The sequence below is a fragment of the Drosophila sechellia genome, chromosome 2L, assembly GCF_004382195.2.
Source record: "Drosophila sechellia strain sech25 chromosome 2L, ASM438219v1, whole genome shotgun sequence".
NCBI classification, from domain to species: Eukaryota; Metazoa; Arthropoda; class Insecta; order Diptera; family Drosophilidae; genus Drosophila; species Drosophila sechellia.
In genome coordinates, this window is record NC_045949.1 from 6,232,707 (window position 1) to 6,249,282 (window position 16,576).

Genomic DNA, 16,576 nt, shown 5'->3' on the forward strand with positions numbered 1-16,576 from the left:
TTCAAAGATCCTGGGGACGTCACATAAATATTCAAAATTCTAGTGGCGAATGAAAAAAGTAGGCAGTTCAAACATATTTTTAAACATTTCATGAAATTGACAAGACGTCTAAAAAATAAATGTCTGGCTTTTATTACCAAAACACAAAATTTGTCCTACATCTGAAGACTATTAATTCAATTTAATGTTGATACGGGCCAAATATGTCTTCCTTTTTGCCACGTATTGTATGAAAATGTCTTGAGATCGCCAAACTAACATGAAATACATTTAATTCATATTTTAAGACCTATGTGACAATTATAAATGTATTAACTTTGTTTCGGACCATCAAATTAACAAAAATAAAATTAATTTTTGTTTAGAGCTCTTCTTTGGACAAGGGCGCTGGGTCTTTTTAATGAATAATTTTTTAAGAAAAGACTCGCACGTCGCATAAGATTTATTTGTGTTTATTGCTTTTTATCAATTCGTTAATGTTTTATTTCGAAATTTATTAAAATACACATGTATAAATAGTTCGGCTTTAAACCTAAGCCCAATTGTTGGGGCTGTGGTTAGTTAACTGGCATTTTTACTGGCTTGCCAAAACAACTACCTATCCGCTACTTTTATATTTATGTATTTATAAAGTGGCCATTTTGGGGGGGTTCTGTTTTCATAACAAATCTAGGGCTTAAAAACTAGCTGGTATTAAAATTTAACGATTATAGGGACAACAGCTGCCATTAGAAATATAAAATTGTTGAACGGAGTTGTACTGATTTTTAAAAACGAGAACTAAATGAAATTTGTTCGATATAAACAATTTTAGCTTAAACAAAGAAAAATTCTTCTTGCCAAGTTTGCCAATTACTTTAGAACCTCAAATGAGCCTCGTGCGCTTCAAATAGGTAATCAGCAGATTGTATATGAACTTGTATTGCGCCAGGGATGGTATAATGCTATCCCGCTGATGCCTTAGCTGCCCGATAACGCGCGGTATATCCAGGTCCTGCGATCGTAAGAAAAAAATATTTAAAGAAATTGAATAATAGATTCCATTTCTCCACTCACCTCGTTGTGGTCCAACGTGTACAGCAAAAGATCGGCGGTCAGTGTCACTCCCGAACGACCGCCTCCCTCCAGACAGTGAAGAAGAACCGGTGGGTTTGTGTTGTGTCCCGGTGGAACTTCCTGCGTGGATGCCAATCGCACGGAATTAAGCTCCTCAAGAAAATCGAGAAAGTGATTCACATCGCGTGGACAATTCTGCTCCGCCCAGTCAGCGTACTGCAAATACCAAACGGATCGGTATCGACGCGATGGTACGTGATAAAGGCGCAGCTTGATGGTGGTGCATCGATCGGTGGTTTGTGAGAATTCCTGATACACTTGGAACTAGAAAGTAGAACCATTGAGGAACAGGACTAAAAGCTTATGCGGTTCACTTACCTGACCAAACTCGAGACGCTGATGACTGCTACGAGGAATATAGCTCATATCCTCGGTTAGCTGGACCACCAAATACACATCCGCCTCCCATACACACTGCCAGAAGATGCGCATGGTTAGCGACTCTTGTGGCGACTGGGCCACAATATAGAACCGCTGCTTTGTGCCCACAGTGGCCTGAAAAAGAGTTTTCAACAATAAAGTTAGTACAAAATTGGCTTTTCATCTTGAGTACTGAACGTACAGATATGGAGGAAGCATTAACGTAACCATGCCGATTGTCCATCGATGGAGTCAGTCGCACTCTGTTGTCGTCGTAGGGTAAAAAGTTAGGGTCGTGGTTCTTTGGCTCGTTCTCCTCCAGCAGGGCGCACTCGTATAGAGCATGCTCCCGTCGCTTCGGTATGCGTTCAAACTCCATGAATAGCTGCGAGTCACTTAGCTTTTGGTCTAGGATTTGGCACTGGAAGTTCACAAGCGCATTGATCAGAATGGATTCCAAATCGAAACAACTTTTAACCTACCAGTTTGTCCTTTGAATATCGTCCAGAAATGGGCTGCGGCTTGTTGACGCCCGTGGACCAACGATTTGGCAAGTTGAGATCGTCTTGGGCTAGCTTCAGCTTTGCCGCAAGCTTGGAGTGCTGACCTGCCGTTGTGGCCTTTTCCCTGCCCAGCGTGGCGGACTTCTGTTTGTCGGGTGTTTTGCTGCGTGACAAGAAGTTCCAGCGCTTCTTGCGTTTTAAGTCTTTGCTGGCCGCCGATGAGGACGTGGTGTCCAGCGTTGAGTTGAACGTGGAGGATGTGGAAGCAGATGTGTTGGCAGAAAGATTCATGGCACTGAACTGCTGTTGTAGCGTGTCTCCGGCCGGCGGGATCATGTCGACCGTTGACGACTTGTTTAGGCTGGCTGTTGAGCGATGTTGTCGTGGTGGAGGTGTGGCTCCCATATCTGGCGCTGCACTGGCGGCTCTGTTGGTCCGCTTAGGAGCCTGCGGTTCCAGGAACAGCAGCTCCGTGCTTGCTGCTCGGTCGTACTTTTGTATGTTCCCATCGTCGGGCGGGGAATTCACAGTTACAGTAACTACGTTGTTGGAGCTGGCGTTTCGAGCTGCTGGAACAGGAACAACGCCTGGGGCGGACTGTATGGACGAAGCTCTTTGACGCATAGCCTCAGTATTTGCGGCGCCACTACTGCCACCGGATGCTCTCTGTGGCAGGGGTACATTCTCGTAGATTGGCTCGATGGAACCATTCACCAAGCTCCTCTGTAGAGGCGCCGGCGTCGCCGATTTATGGGAAGAAGCAACCACCGGCGGTGGAAGCGGGCTGCTCGCTGGTGGGGGCACAGAACTACGATATCCACTTGGCGGCAGGGTGGGCGAACTGCAAGATCGTAGCGAAAAGTATTGCTATATTGTTTATTTTACGACTTTATTCCACTTACCTCTGCGTTACCACAGATCCGGCAGCTGCAGCTGCTGCCTGACTCATCGCTGACTGACGCAGCTGGGACATTATGGACGGCTGCTCCTCGATCATGTTGAGGTTCTCAAAGGTGCCGTGTGGGGGCAGATAAGGCTGCGAGTGCCCCATGTGGCTCACGTACTGGTACTGGTGCAGCATGGTGGCTCCGGAAGATGTGGGAATATTGCCAGCATGTCCGCCTGCAGGCAGTGCAACGTACTGACCGCCATTGAAGAGCGTGCGGTTAGAGACTAGATCCGGCGAGGAGCCGCTTACGTAGTTGCGGAAGCCCTGGAGGGAACGGGGAGTGGCCACGGCCAAATCAGGCGTGGAGGAGGAACTCAGCCGATTGACATACGGCGGGGGGGCCTTGTGACGCATCATGTGCATGCGCTGCGAGAGCTCCAAGTACGCCTGGGCGGGGCTCATGGGCTGTGGATGTGACTGCGGTTGATGCTGTGCCTGGTACAGGTTGATGTGATGGTGTAGGGCAGCCGCCGGCTGGGCCACGTCCGGATAACGATGCGCAGTCATATGACCATACAGCAAGTTCTCGTTGTGCATGCCTGGATTGTGGACATCCGGCTGGGAGCCTGCATAGTAGGCATTTCCGGGCGCGGCCATTGCCAGTGCCACGTTATGGAACTCCGCCGATGGTGTGCGGTACTTTAGTTGGACCGCAGTCTCATAGTCTGGTGCCGGACGGTATGTGGGCAGCATGGCTTTGAGGCGCTCCCGCTCATCATTGTTATTGTTGTTGTTGCTGCCTCCGTGATGCAGCATGCCACTGCTGCTGTGCAGGTTGTTGTTGCTCAAATCCAGGCAGGAGCTGCTTTGTCCCAACATCTGGTTAGCGCTGGCAGCCAGCGAAATGTTGGAGGAAATCATCTGCTGCTGCTGAATCTGTTGCTGCTGCTGCATATGCTGCTGCTGTTGCAGTTGCTCGGCGGCCGCCGCTTCATTGTAATCATAGTCCACATAACCCACGCTGTCAACGCCCAAGGGACCACTCTCTGCATCCGCACCACTTCCCAGGCTTGACGGCGTGGCGGTGTCAATGTAGCGCTTGAAGAACTTATGCTGGCTGATGGTAAGCTTCCAGAAGTAACGTGCCGTGTCCGCCTCGCTGAATATAAAGCTACCCACGATGCTGCCGCCGCCATCCAGCTTGTTCTGCTCGATCTTGATCGTACGCTTATCGATGGTCACCGTGTGGAAGTCCTTCCATGGAAAATACTGCCGCCCGTTGTCCGCGTTCACCACCATCCCGTTGATGGCCAGGCCCAGCAGCAAATCATTGCCGAGCGTGTCCTTGGCCGCAAAGCGTTCCTCGCCATACCCCTCCAGCTGCTGGCAACACTGTATGTACATCTCCTCCGCCTGGCTCTGGCTCAGATGTGCAATGCCCGCATGCTGCTGCAGGACCTCCACGATCAGTCCCTCCAGCATGCTGTCATCGTTGGCCAGGCCCTGCATGTTGCGCGGCAGGACCAGCGACTTCTTTAGATAGTCCTTGCTCTGCTTGTCGCCCTGGTAGCTGTCGTACTCCGCCTGGCGGCAGTAGAGCGCCAGCAGTATGGCCCTGCGGATGTCACAGGCGATGCGGCCCTCGTAGATGTCGCTCTTCAGCTGCAGGAAGTAGTAGAAGCGCGTGGCTTCATCGCTCAAGTGGCGCACGCCAGTGGTCACGTAGTGGCGCACGCGCAAATAGATCTTTGGCCCCGCCGCATACTTCTCCAGCTGCCGGCTGAGGGAGCGCTCCAGGTCGATCCATTTGAACTCGTCCTCCTTGTCCTTACCCTTGACCAGGTAGCGCAGTCCAAAGAACTCCGGTTGCTGGATCAGCAAACGTTGGCAAACGTTGTCCAGGCACTCCTGCCCCTTGCTTTCCGAGCTGATCGTGCAGTCCACGGTGCTGGAGGTGTCTGCAATGGAGGTAACAGTGAAAACGTGCTCCAAGCATCGGCCTAAGCCGCTCCAAGCACTGTCAATTCGCCGCACAACAACAACATGGCCCTGCCCGTCGCACGCGCAAATATGCAAATAAAGTTTATAATTTCTTTCGAGACCTTATACGTTTTATGGACGGAAATTGTGGTGGCGCCGCTCAAATGTTTTCTTTCATCTGTCGTATTTCCTAACTAACGAAACGTAGCCCTGGTGTCTAAAATATTTCTAATGGTTGGTGACATTTGGAAGGTATTAATTGAGTCAAGGTCTTCAATTCGCTTGCCAAATAAGTACATTCAGTTATGTGTATAAGAACTACAAAAAAAGCTTAGTTTAGCCAAAAATCAATATTAAATATAATACAAAATGTGAAGTACGCAAAGTCAGGAAGTTCTTATAGGCGATCTGTTAGTTTCAGATTTAACGGTCACTGTTATGTGTCCTGGGCGCCTCTGTTAACTCAGCGACTGTTAGCTGGAATGCAACAAGTTGAGGCATTTTTGTAGTCAGTGCCTTGGAAGGCGAATTCCAGCTAAACTGGAAGTGGGCGACACATAACAATCGTTGTGCACATTCCCAATTAAATAATCCCAATTGCAATGGCAGACGGCAGCTGTTAAGTTGTGGCTTTGTCACCGATTGCTTGTTGTTTCTATTGTCTCGTCTCCACTGTTGCTATTGCTATTGCTGTTGTTGTTGTGGGGGGCGTAGCGCCTCTAGGAATGTGGGGCTTACTCACCCAGCAGGTGATGCACTGATATAACAAACAAACTCTTGGACGTAACATTGTACTGGCGACACTTTTTCAAGAATTTCAATGGCATTTTCGACTATCTTGCTCCACCGGGGCTCCGCTGGGCTCACAAAACTGGCTAAAACGGCAGCACCATCGACACCACAGGTTTTTTTTTTTGGGGAGTAAATTGCTCAATTGGAATTAGCCGATTTGAGCCAGCTGATTAGACACGCGAGCCAGAGCACTGCGCGTATTGGTTAAGTAAAGTTAAAGATAGTATCGGGGTAGCTAATGACAATAAATAAAGGAATTCACAAGAAATAAAACGAAGAGACCGAAGTGCTGATATCGATACGCAGGTGCTGACTGAGTATCTCGGTGGCTGGCATCGAATGGATCGATAGGCGGCATCGACTATCGGTTTGGCTTTGCACAGTTGACTCCAAGAAACTAGGTTTAGTTCTGTTAAGCAAAACAAATAAAACCAAGTAATAGGTAACTAAAGCAAAACAGTTTATATTTAATAATATATAACAATACAGTCAACAGTGATTAAATAAAATTCCTAAATAAATTAAAACTACTGACACATACAATACTTCGTTGTAGAGAGCAAGAGAATAACGGTTTCTAGCGAACAGTGAAATACAGAGCTAACAGAGCTACTGCACACCTAGGTGGCGTGTTGGCAAAGCTCTGTTATCCGCTCCAACTACGCGCAAATGAGAAATCCACGCCGCGATTCAGCGACGGTCCCTCTGGAATTCAGTAATTTAGTACTGCTGCTGCCGTGGTAGTCGTGACTTCCTCTTTGCACTTGCTGCCCTCCGTCAACGTTTTATCGAATAAAGCGAATTAAAATTAAGATCGTGGCTTCGCCCCTCTGCGTAACTGAATAAAGCGAATTTAAATCAAGGGCTTTGACGTCTGCCAAGCGGCTGTGAGGGGCTGCAACAGGAAGAGCACCAGAGACGGGGCACAAATCCACATCCACATCCAGCGATCGTCGCCTATCTATCTACAGAGGATTAGGAGCAGCGCAGTCGGAGATAGCGATCGGTGAGTTTCGAGGAGCCGAATCACAAGGCCACGCACAGTCGAAATCCAAAAAGCAAACCCGATTACCAAAATCGAAATCCAGTCCATAATTAATTGCTGCTTAGATATTTTGAGCGCTGCATTGGCGGTCAAGGTTGCAGCGACGAGGACAGATGATAGAGCAACAGTACCGCTCTCTCGCTCGCTCACACACACGCGCACACTCACACACTTGAGCGCTTGCGAGCGAGTTTAAAGTTCAGTACCTGTTGCTGCGCTCGCCCTGTCTCCCTCTCGCTCTCGCACAGCCTCGCCGCCGCCCGTGCGATAGTGCGCTCTCGCTCACTCCGGCCCCACTGCGTGTAATTTAATTTAATTCACTTCTGTTATTAATTTGCGCTATTTGCACGCTGTATCGCCGCCTTCCACGTCTCAAACCGAATTGCATAAACAAAAACGCGACTCGGGTCGCCAAACGGCCATCAAGTCACTTTCTGCTCGTGGCTCTCCGCTGAGAACAGCTGTCGTCTGTCTGCTTCCCGTACAGTAAGTACACGATATGAGCGACGAAGCTATGTTCTTAATTCCTTTTACCTAGCTTTCCTTGTTCAAAAAATCAAGATTTGAAAACCATATGTATGTATACCTACTTTACACATTTTCCAATTGGAGTTGGCGTTGCATTTAGTTTTCAATTCATTAAAAACAATTTGTAAAAAATGCCACCCGATTTATTGTTTTATGTTGATTGTACTACACACACACAGTTTAATGACAAACTTAACAAAATCAAATCATAGTATCAAAATTTACTACACGTCGGCCTCTGAGAAACAAAATTGAAAGTGGCTATACTCTTGCTGCCTTGAATGACTGAACTATGTAAAGTCGTACCATTTTGAAAAAACTAAGAACGTAGTAGGAGAGACTGCAAGTCTAGGATGTACGTATGAACATATGTATGTACATATAGACAAATAAGTTTAAAATTTACATCAAACTGAGTTGCTTTGCTGGATTGTTGTACATTTTATAAGAACTTTAATAGATATAACGTAATTCTCTGAAACTCAAGTTCAAAGACCAACTAAATATATAGAATTAAATGTTATGAGACCCCATTATGGGGTTACCTACCTATTAAAGACTATTATAAAGACTATTAGTTCTTCCACTTAAAGAACCATTAAAAGGGTAGGTTCCGTATTGGGGTTACATTTAATGGATTTCGGTTAATCCTACCTTAATTGAATTGAGCGCGGAGTTACATTTCATCCTTTCCAGACAGCCACACTTGATTTATGATAAGGAAAGCTACTAGCACGCAAAGTAAATATGCCTAGTCATGCTTACTTTATAATTCTCCGTCGATCCGGACGAGTAATTCGCGAGTGTCATCGTGTTTAGGGAATTTTAAAATTACTTTGGCCAAGCGAGATTCTCAGCGTTATCGCGTGAATTACAAGTGTGTAGGTGATAGTAGATGGGAGTTTGTTTTGACTAGACCGTAAACTTTGTTTAAATGGATGGTTAAGCAGAAAGAACGAAGATCATTTATCTCATTCATCTAGATAACCTACTTAGACGTAAACTAGGGAAAAAAGAATTCAATTAAAGAGCGATTTTTTAGGAAACTTGTACTTTCACTTGAAAGTTGAACTGTTTAGGATCGATTCTCTCGCAACAAAACTAAATAAACCGAATTTATGTTTAAGTTTTTGGAACAGTTTTTGTTTTTCGTGATCATATGTGTGGTTCCTAACACAATTGGATTCCACAGCTCAAAGTTTTGGGTTCTATCATTGCGGTGTCGTCATTACGTCAACCGAACAGCACACATGGGTGACCTATAAAAAGACTCCAATTTTATGTTCACCTCCACTTGTTGTCAGTGTTGGTTGATATCGGGAGCGTCGAACACCTACCTTCCTCGAAATCGGACGAGAATGACGATACTGGCGTCGATTTGCATATGCCTCGCATGTGTTTAATATTTATTTTTTGCCTTTTGCTGACCACAGCAACAAGAACTATTACGCGACTCTATACAAAGTACATGCACGTAGTGGCGCATTAGCAACATTAAAGCATTAAGTCAAACCCGAATTCAAGGTGAGAATTCAGTAGAGCTCCTAAAACCCCACAAAACAAAAGATAACACCTGGGATCAGCTCAAACTTCCATTCGCTTTGGTTGAGATTTCTATTAAAAGTGCTTTCGGCATTAGTTAAAACTCGAAGCAGTCGGGGCGAATCGCATTGAACTCCAAGTGTGCATTTCAGAACCCAAAATCAAACCCTTTCAATTTGCATTTCCTATTCTTTTTTATAAATTCGGGTAAAGACTGGTATCCAAACCGTATAGCACATGAATGAAAATCTTTAAAAAACCTAATGAAAGGGAATGTCTTTTGTTTGTGATGCCTTCAATCCGATTTCTAAACTAAATTCTATCTCTAGTTAAACATTTATTTCGCAACTCTTAACTTGGTTTCCACTGCAAATGAGCCTTTGCTCAGTGCAATTGGTGATTCCCTGGGAACAACGGCTGCTAAAGGTGTTAATCGAGTGATTGGAAATCAAATTTCGTTTTTTGCGCCGCTCAAAGAGTTTTGGCTTGGGAACAGCGCATTTCGAACGCTTTTACTCGCTTTCATCATATCTCTCGACCGGCGGTGGCGTTCGATAAGCGCGTGCATAAAACCTGTTGCTCCCGGCGGTCAGTGAGCAGTGCTCCCTAACGCGAAACACACGTTGCGTCGCCACAGAGGCGGATCCAATCGAATTCATAGCCTTAATTGCACCAGTGCAGCACTGCAAGTGATCGACGCAGTAGTCGTAGTTGTCAGTGCAACGGGTACGTCCCAAGGTACGATCGATTAAAACCAGATGCGCGTTTTCAATGTCAACCGCCGGCGCTGGCGGAACATCCAGCTAGAGCGGTACCTTGCACCGTTAAGACAAGTGCGGAAGCGGGCGGACTACCGTTAGACGCACAGGCGATGCTCCGCCGCCAGCGCTGGCATACGTGGAATACATTAGAGTGCGTGTTCAAAATGCGCGACATGCAAATGGAGCTAGACCAATGTTATGCAAAGCGAAAACTAAAGCGCCGTGAATTGTGTGCTCTTTTTTTGCAGTCATACACTTACCACCATGGCCAGCGAGCAAACGATTGATGGAGCAGCCGCAATTCCCAGCGGCGGCGGCGACGAACCCTTCCTGGGCCTGCTGGACGTAGCCCTACTGGCGGTGCTAATCGGCGGCGCAGCCTTCTACTTCCTGCGCAGCCGCAAGAAGGAGGAGGAGCCAACCAGGAGCTATTCCATACAGTAAGTATAATTGAATCTGAGCAATCTGAAGGGTTCCGAAGTCCAAAACCATGGCAGTTCTTCAATTGAATCAGTTTATTGATAAACCTTTAAAAGAACATGCATATCATGCCCACAATTCAATATTTGAAACTGCTTCTTGAATGAAATGCCTGATCTATTCGGTTCATTCCATCACAGATCGATAACTTCCGCCTAATTTTTGAAATCGATCGGACATTATTTGACGCTGTATGATTCACACATCGCAAATGAATGTGTGAATACGACTGTGTGATTCATATGATTCATTCGTTGATCTGCGTGTTTACCTGCGTGTTAAGATAAGATTCAAATTTGACTGGGATTTTAACGCATATCTTCACCTTCTCCAGACCCACTACAGTGTGCACCACGAGTGCGTCGGACAACTCGTTCATCAAGAAGCTCAAGGCATCTGGACGCAGTCTGGTCGTCTTCTATGGATCACAGACCGGAACAGGCGAGGAGTTCGCCGGCCGTCTGGCCAAGGAGGGCATTCGTTACCGTCTAAAGGGCATGGTGGCTGATCCCGAGGAGTGCGACATGGAGGAGCTGCTGCAGCTGAAGGACATCGACAACTCGCTGGCGGTCTTCTGCCTGGCCACCTACGGCGAAGGAGATCCCACTGACAACGCCATGGAGTTCTACGAGTGGATCACCAGCGGCGATGTCGACCTGACCGGGCTAAATTATGCGGTGAGTACGAGCGATATCACACGGAGCGACCTTATCTGCACGCATACTGATTACACGAATCCTGCTGGCCAAACACGGAGTTCGTTCCTCTTATCAAATCACTGTGCCACTGATAAGTGATATTTATTCCCTCCCAATCGCAATTTTGGCTATCTCACCGTATTTGAGCGCTTTGAGTTGTTTGTTGTGTTTTGATACAGCTGATGTAAGCGGAACGAAAACATTTGAAATGGCATTGGCGGATCCTAATTAACAGATAGGCTGTAACCTGATAGTGTAGCGCGCCCGGAAGAGTTTGCTTTTGATAATAAATCTACTATTATTACTCCCCATCCACCAAATGCCAGCACTTCAGCGTAGGTAAATTGATAAAATCTATTCGTTTTTCGGCAGCCTTGGAGGTGTCATACACCTTAAATTCGTTGTCTTATAAACAGCGTTACATTTTATTATTGCCAGTCCAAATGGTACTAAACCTAAAATGAGTTCTTTCTTATCAACCTTATCAGTTGCCCGATTTGAATCCCCCGCCAAAGTAGCAGCTCAAAAATGCGTCGTTCAGGTTCGCGTGCCGCAGCAATCGGCTTTTGCCTGACAGCAGTCGCATGGAATTTTTAGCTGCTTCTCGAAAAACAATGTTGTGCTCAATGTCGATCTCTGTTCTTGCGCAATTTGTTTACAATTGCCGTGGAAACTCTGCGGTTCAATCCAGCAAATGTCGGCCGGAAAATGCAGAGCTCGATCGCAACATCTGCCCACCTGTTCGTCAGGTTCCGCCAGCAGAAGCTGTGCAATTTGCTCGGCATTTTGAATAGTTTACGTAATAGAACAGCTGTCGCGAAAAGAAAGATTGAATGGAAGGTATTATGAAGTTCAGTTCTACTAACAGTCATAGTTCAAAATATAAAACTGATAAGTGAGTCTCATTATAATAGATGGTTATAATAGATGGTTCATTCATTGCTTTGAGAGTCGTACTTTAAGTACTTAAGTTAACTGAATATCATTCTATAGTTATTAATCCACTCTTGTCTGTTTTCAGGTCTTTGGCTTGGGCAACAAGACCTATGAGCACTACAACAAGGTGGCCATCTATGTGGACAAGCGGCTGGAGGAGCTGGGCGCCAACCGGGTCTTCGAACTGGGACTGGGCGACGATGATGCCAAGTAAGTGATGATGGTGTAGCCAACACTATGGACCGTACTCAAGTGATATTTCCCCAACAGCATCGAGGATGACTTCATCACGTGGAAGGATCGCTTCTGGCCCGCCGTGTGCGACCACTTCGGCATCGAGGGCGGCGGCGAGGAAGTGCTCATCCGTCAGTACCGTCTGCTGGAACAGCCAGAGGTGCAGCCTGACCGCATTTACACTGGAGAGATCGCCCGCCTTCACTCGATTCAGAACCAGCGCCCGCCCTTCGACGCCAAGAATCCCTTCCTGGCCCCCATCAAGGTGAACCGCGAGCTGCACAAGGGCGGTGGCCGCTCCTGCATGCACATTGAGCTGAGCATCGATGGTTCCAAGATGCGCTACGACGCCGGAGATCATGTGGCCATGTTCCCTGTTAACGACAAGAGTTTGGTGGAGAAGCTCGGCCAGCTGTGCAACGCCGATCTGGATACTGTGTTCTCGCTGATCAACACCGATACGGACAGCAGCAAGAAACACCCATTCCCTTGCCCCACCACGTACCGCACCGCTCTGAACCACTACTTGGAAATTACGGCCATTCCCCGCACGCACATCCTCAAGGAGCTCGCTGAGTACTGTACTGACGAGAAGGAGAAGGAGTTGCTGCGCAGCATGGCCTCCATCAGTCCCGAAGGTAAGAAATTATTCATAAGACTTATTATTGCTGTACCAGTAATAGGAACTTCCAAGAACATATACTAATGAATGTTGCATTGCAGGAAAGGAGAAATACCAGAGCTGGATCCAAGACGCCTGTCGCAACATTGTCCACATTCTGGAAGACATCAAATCCTGTCGCCCTCCTATCGATCACGTTTGCGAGCTGCTGCCCCGCTTGCAGCCGCGTTACTATTCCATCTCGTCGTCTGCTAAGCTGCACCCCACTGATGTCCACGTGACAGCCGTTCTCGTGGAGTACAAGACGCCGACGGGACGCATCAACAAGGGCGTGGCCACCACATATCTAAAGAACAAGCAACCGCAGGGCAGTGAGGAAGTAAAGGTGCCGGTATTCATCCGCAAGTCACAGTTCCGTTTGCCTACGAAGCCAGAGACACCTATCATTATGGTTGGTCCTGGCACGGGCTTGGCCCCCTTCCGCGGTTTCATTCAGGAGCGTCAATTCCTGCGCGATGAGGGCAAGACCGTGGGAGAGTCGATTCTCTACTTCGGTTGCCGTAAGCGCAGTGAGGACTATATCTACGAATCCGAATTGGAGGAGTGGGTTAAGAAGGGCACTCTAAACCTGAAGGCCGCCTTTTCTCGTGACCAGGGCAAGAAGGTCTACGTGCAGCACCTGCTCGAGCAGGACGCAGATCTTATATGGAACGTGATTGGCGAGAATAAGGGGCACTTCTACATATGCGGGTAAGTAAGCTAGAGGATCAGCCAGCACACAAGATTCTCACCATTCGTTCTTCCAATTTCAGTGATGCAAAGAACATGGCCGTGGACGTTAGGAACATTTTAGTGAAAATTTTGTCCACTAAGGGTAACATGAGCGAGGCTGACGCCGTGCAGTATATCAAGAAGATGGAGGCTCAGAAGCGCTACTCGGCCGATGTCTGGAGCTAATCTGATCCAAAAGCCAACCGATGATAAGCGTAAAGTTTTCTAGTTCACTAAGCTATGTAAGCGTAATTTTTGGTTTGGGAACTTCATGCTGCAGTTCAACAAACGAATGAGTAACTATTAAGTGTATGTCTAGTGTAATTGACTCTAGCTTGACCCTGGACTGTTTGATGGGACAAACTGAGATGGAATCTAAGTAATGAAATGAGCGGAGTAACAAGTTAACGATTAAGTAGCTGTGTACGAGTGCAGATTAGTTAAAGTCCTTTATACGAGCAATTTACTTCGTATTCTCTTGGTGATTTCAATACAAAAACGAAACATGTGCAATTAAACAGTGACACTGCAATTGTATTTTTATAAATAAAGAAAAGTACGGTTGACTTCTATAATAATGTGTGTTTGATGTTTTGGGATAAGGATAAGTAGGGAACATTCCAATTGAAAGTTAAAGAAATAGATCTTATCTAATCATAAATGAAGATTGTATTTGCCTGGAAGAAAATACAAGTGCTGCATACGTTTTGGCTGAAAAATAATTATAGTTCCTGTCACACATTTGGCGCATTTTTAAAGTGAAAATAGTAAAAAGTGCACATAGCTGGTATTTTGTTTTTTATATAATATATACAAATTTTTGGCAAGGTTTTTGAAACTTTAAACCTGAATATTTTGTATTTTGAAATACATATTTGTAAAAATCCTAATATGGGTAGATATATTCAAAAGGTACATATATAATAGTAGTGCAATTGTACTTTAATCCAAGACTCCAGCGCGTTCAAAATGCGGTAGCGTGTAGCGCAGCGTATCCGCCAGTCGGCGAGACTGGAACATCTGGCGCACCTTCTGCTTGGCAAAATCAGCGTCCTTGAAGTTCTCCAGGTTATTGTCGGCCGTCTGGACCTTGTCCTGGCTAACAGTGGGGAAAATGCCGTAGCTGGCAAAGAATCCGTAGGACTCGCGACGGTGGACCTCCTCCAGGATTTGCTCGTAGCTGGGCACCGGGATGCCCATGTCCAGGTCGAGCAGCGTTTTGGCCAACCGGGCGTGGTAGGTGCGCAGCAGCTGGGTTCGCCGATGACGCAGTACGTCCAGCGTCAGGCTGGTGTAGAAGAAATAGTTCAGGTCGATGCCCGGACTGCCCCACACGCTCAACTGAAAGTCGATGAGGATGAGGTCCTGCGGACGCTGTGCTCCGTCGTACTTGAACAGCATATTGTTAACCCACAAGTCACCGTGATTGAGTACCTTCACCTCTTTTTCCAGCGGTGCCTGGCTGCGTTCCAAGTTGGCCCGCTGATTTTGCATGTACTTGCCGATCTTCTCGGCGATCTTCTCGAAGCCAGGCCACGTGCTCACCAGGTGGTGCAACTCCTTGCCGTTGCCCGAGAAGAACTGCATCAGTAGTCCATCGTCCTTGGCTAAGCCCCTCGGCGATAGCATTCCGTCGCCATATGCATCGAAGATGTGCGGATCCTGGCCAAGTCGAATCGATTCCATAAAGTTTCACCAATGTACTCAAGTTATAAAGGAAACACTTACCACCACAGCCAAGGCAATCGAAGTGGCATGAAACTCCGCCAAGCGCTCCATCACAAGCTGACAATGCTCCTCGTTTAGGCCCAACTCCCGCGAAGCCATCACAAAGCCCTTCTCCGCCAGATCTTCGAACACAAGGGAGTTCTCCGGCTGTTTTAGGCAGTGGTAAAGTCTTTGGAAGTAATACGGATATAGGATGTCATTATGTCATGATTATGTTGCAACAGTGCGTATGAGTAATATAAGATTAAGTAATAGTCAGCAAAATTTCTTTTGAGACTCACTTAGGTCCAAATCTCCGGTTGCACTGCATTAAGAGCTCCAGCCGGGGAAGCACTTCGTAATAGGTGATCTTCTCCTTGAGGTAAACTTGCAGGTCATCAATGAACTCCACCGAGTCCAGGTGGGGAATGCTCTTGACAATGAAGGCCATGTGCTGCTCCGGATGATCGGGGCGCTTGAAGGAAACCTTCACTCGGTAGATTTGACTGCAGTAGTTCTCGCCCGTGCTGCTGCCCATCCGGATGTGAATGGAGAGCAACTGCACCCTGGCTGTTCGCAGGGCTGTCTCCAGCACCTCCTCGAAGAAGGGCACGTCCAGATGGCTGGGTGGAGCAACCACGTCCGCGTCGAACACAATGCTACACATCTTGGGATCGTTTGAAAAGTGGCTACCGAGCGGTGCTCAATTTATATACGTGTCGCTATGATCTTGCCCAGCTGAATCCGGCGGCGCAATTAATTATAGTTATGTGTATCCAGTTATGTGTAGTATTATACGTTCAGTTATATATAGACTTTAATAGGCGACAACGAGATGTCTAATTTTTCGATATTTGTAAAACACGCAACGCGGAGACGTCGACCTTTTTAGGCGCATTTAACTAGTAATTTGACTTCCTATTTTGAACTCTGCCGACAATATTCAGTTTGAATCTTTTTCGAATTCTGCTGGATGGATTCCACTTGCAGCGATTGGCAGCTCATTATCATATCAAGTTTTGATTCGAATTTGCATTAATCCAACGAGTTTCTAATAAGGGAACGCTCTCAGTCAAGTGTCAATCCGAAGCTAATTATACGCGAACGCTTCCTAAATATATTATTTTTGTACGTAATCGTTTATATCATATTTGTTTGGCATGATTAAATTCAATATTCTCCTTACAGATATCGTACTGAACTCGAGGTTTAGATCATATTATTAAGATAGCTACTATCCTCATAGAGGTTATCCTACATTTTATGTGATATGGATTATAAAAAGAATATGCCTCATTCGGTACTTTATATAGGCAATCTGTTCTAGCAACGCTATAGCTTTAATAAACACATTAGACAGAAGATAACACTATTAAACTTTTTTATAAGGTGACCTAATGATGGAGCCCCAATAAAATGTTCCCAGGCTACAGAAACAGCCATGAAATCATCAAATTCTGAATGCACGTGATCGCTTAGGGTATTATTATCTAATACCTACGTTGTTATTCAAGATGATTGTAAGCTTTATTAGGAATGCGAAATATATAATGTGAAATTATTCAATTCGAGCTGTACGTGCTTCAATCAGGTTTCCTCCATGCCAAACTCA

At 46.3% G+C, this 16,576-nt stretch overlaps 3 protein-coding genes across 4 annotated transcripts; 1 reads left to right on the plus strand and 2 right to left on the minus strand.

The window, feature by feature from the left end:
• Nucleotides 1-436: 436 nt before the first annotated feature.
• On the minus strand, nucleotides 437-5,956 carry LOC6613609 (tyrosine-protein phosphatase non-receptor type 21). The gene is made up of 7 exons (XM_032725653.1): nucleotides 5,591-5,956; nucleotides 2,882-4,826; nucleotides 1,959-2,820; nucleotides 1,679-1,897; nucleotides 1,435-1,611; nucleotides 1,057-1,380; nucleotides 437-994 (listed from the first exon to the last, which is right to left on the minus strand). The coding sequence occupies exons 1-7, from the start codon at nucleotides 5,673-5,675 to the stop codon at nucleotides 866-868; spliced, it is 3,741 nt and encodes a 1,246-aa protein (XP_032581544.1). The 5' UTR covers nucleotides 5,676-5,956; the 3' UTR covers nucleotides 437-865.
• Nucleotides 5,957-9,764: 3,808 nt separating this feature from the next.
• On the plus strand, nucleotides 9,765-13,832 carry LOC6613610 (NADPH--cytochrome P450 reductase). 2 transcript variants are annotated; one of them, XM_002038044.2, is made up of 6 exons: nucleotides 9,765-9,956; nucleotides 10,331-10,673; nucleotides 11,716-11,840; nucleotides 11,901-12,502; nucleotides 12,588-13,236; nucleotides 13,299-13,832. In XM_002038044.2, exons 1-6 carry the CDS (start codon nucleotides 9,781-9,783, stop codon nucleotides 13,441-13,443), a joined length of 2,040 nt encoding a protein of 679 aa, XP_002038080.1. In that variant the 5' UTR covers nucleotides 9,765-9,780; the 3' UTR covers nucleotides 13,444-13,832. The 2 variants fall into 2 exon arrangements, with proteins under 2 accessions (XP_002038080.1, XP_032581552.1); XM_032725661.1 differs by lacking the exons at nucleotides 9,765-9,956; nucleotides 10,331-10,673 and adding an exon at nucleotides 11,388-11,534.
• Nucleotides 13,833-13,903: 71 nt separating this feature from the next.
• LOC6613611 lies at nucleotides 13,904-15,658 on the minus strand. Its single transcript, XM_002038045.2, has 3 exons — nucleotides 15,267-15,658; nucleotides 14,986-15,154; nucleotides 13,904-14,919 (listed from the first exon to the last, which is right to left on the minus strand). The coding sequence occupies exons 1-3, from the start codon at nucleotides 15,629-15,631 to the stop codon at nucleotides 14,200-14,202; spliced, it is 1,254 nt and encodes a 417-aa protein (XP_002038081.1). The 5' UTR covers nucleotides 15,632-15,658; the 3' UTR covers nucleotides 13,904-14,199.
• Between the last annotated feature and the right edge of the window lie 918 nt (nucleotides 15,659-16,576).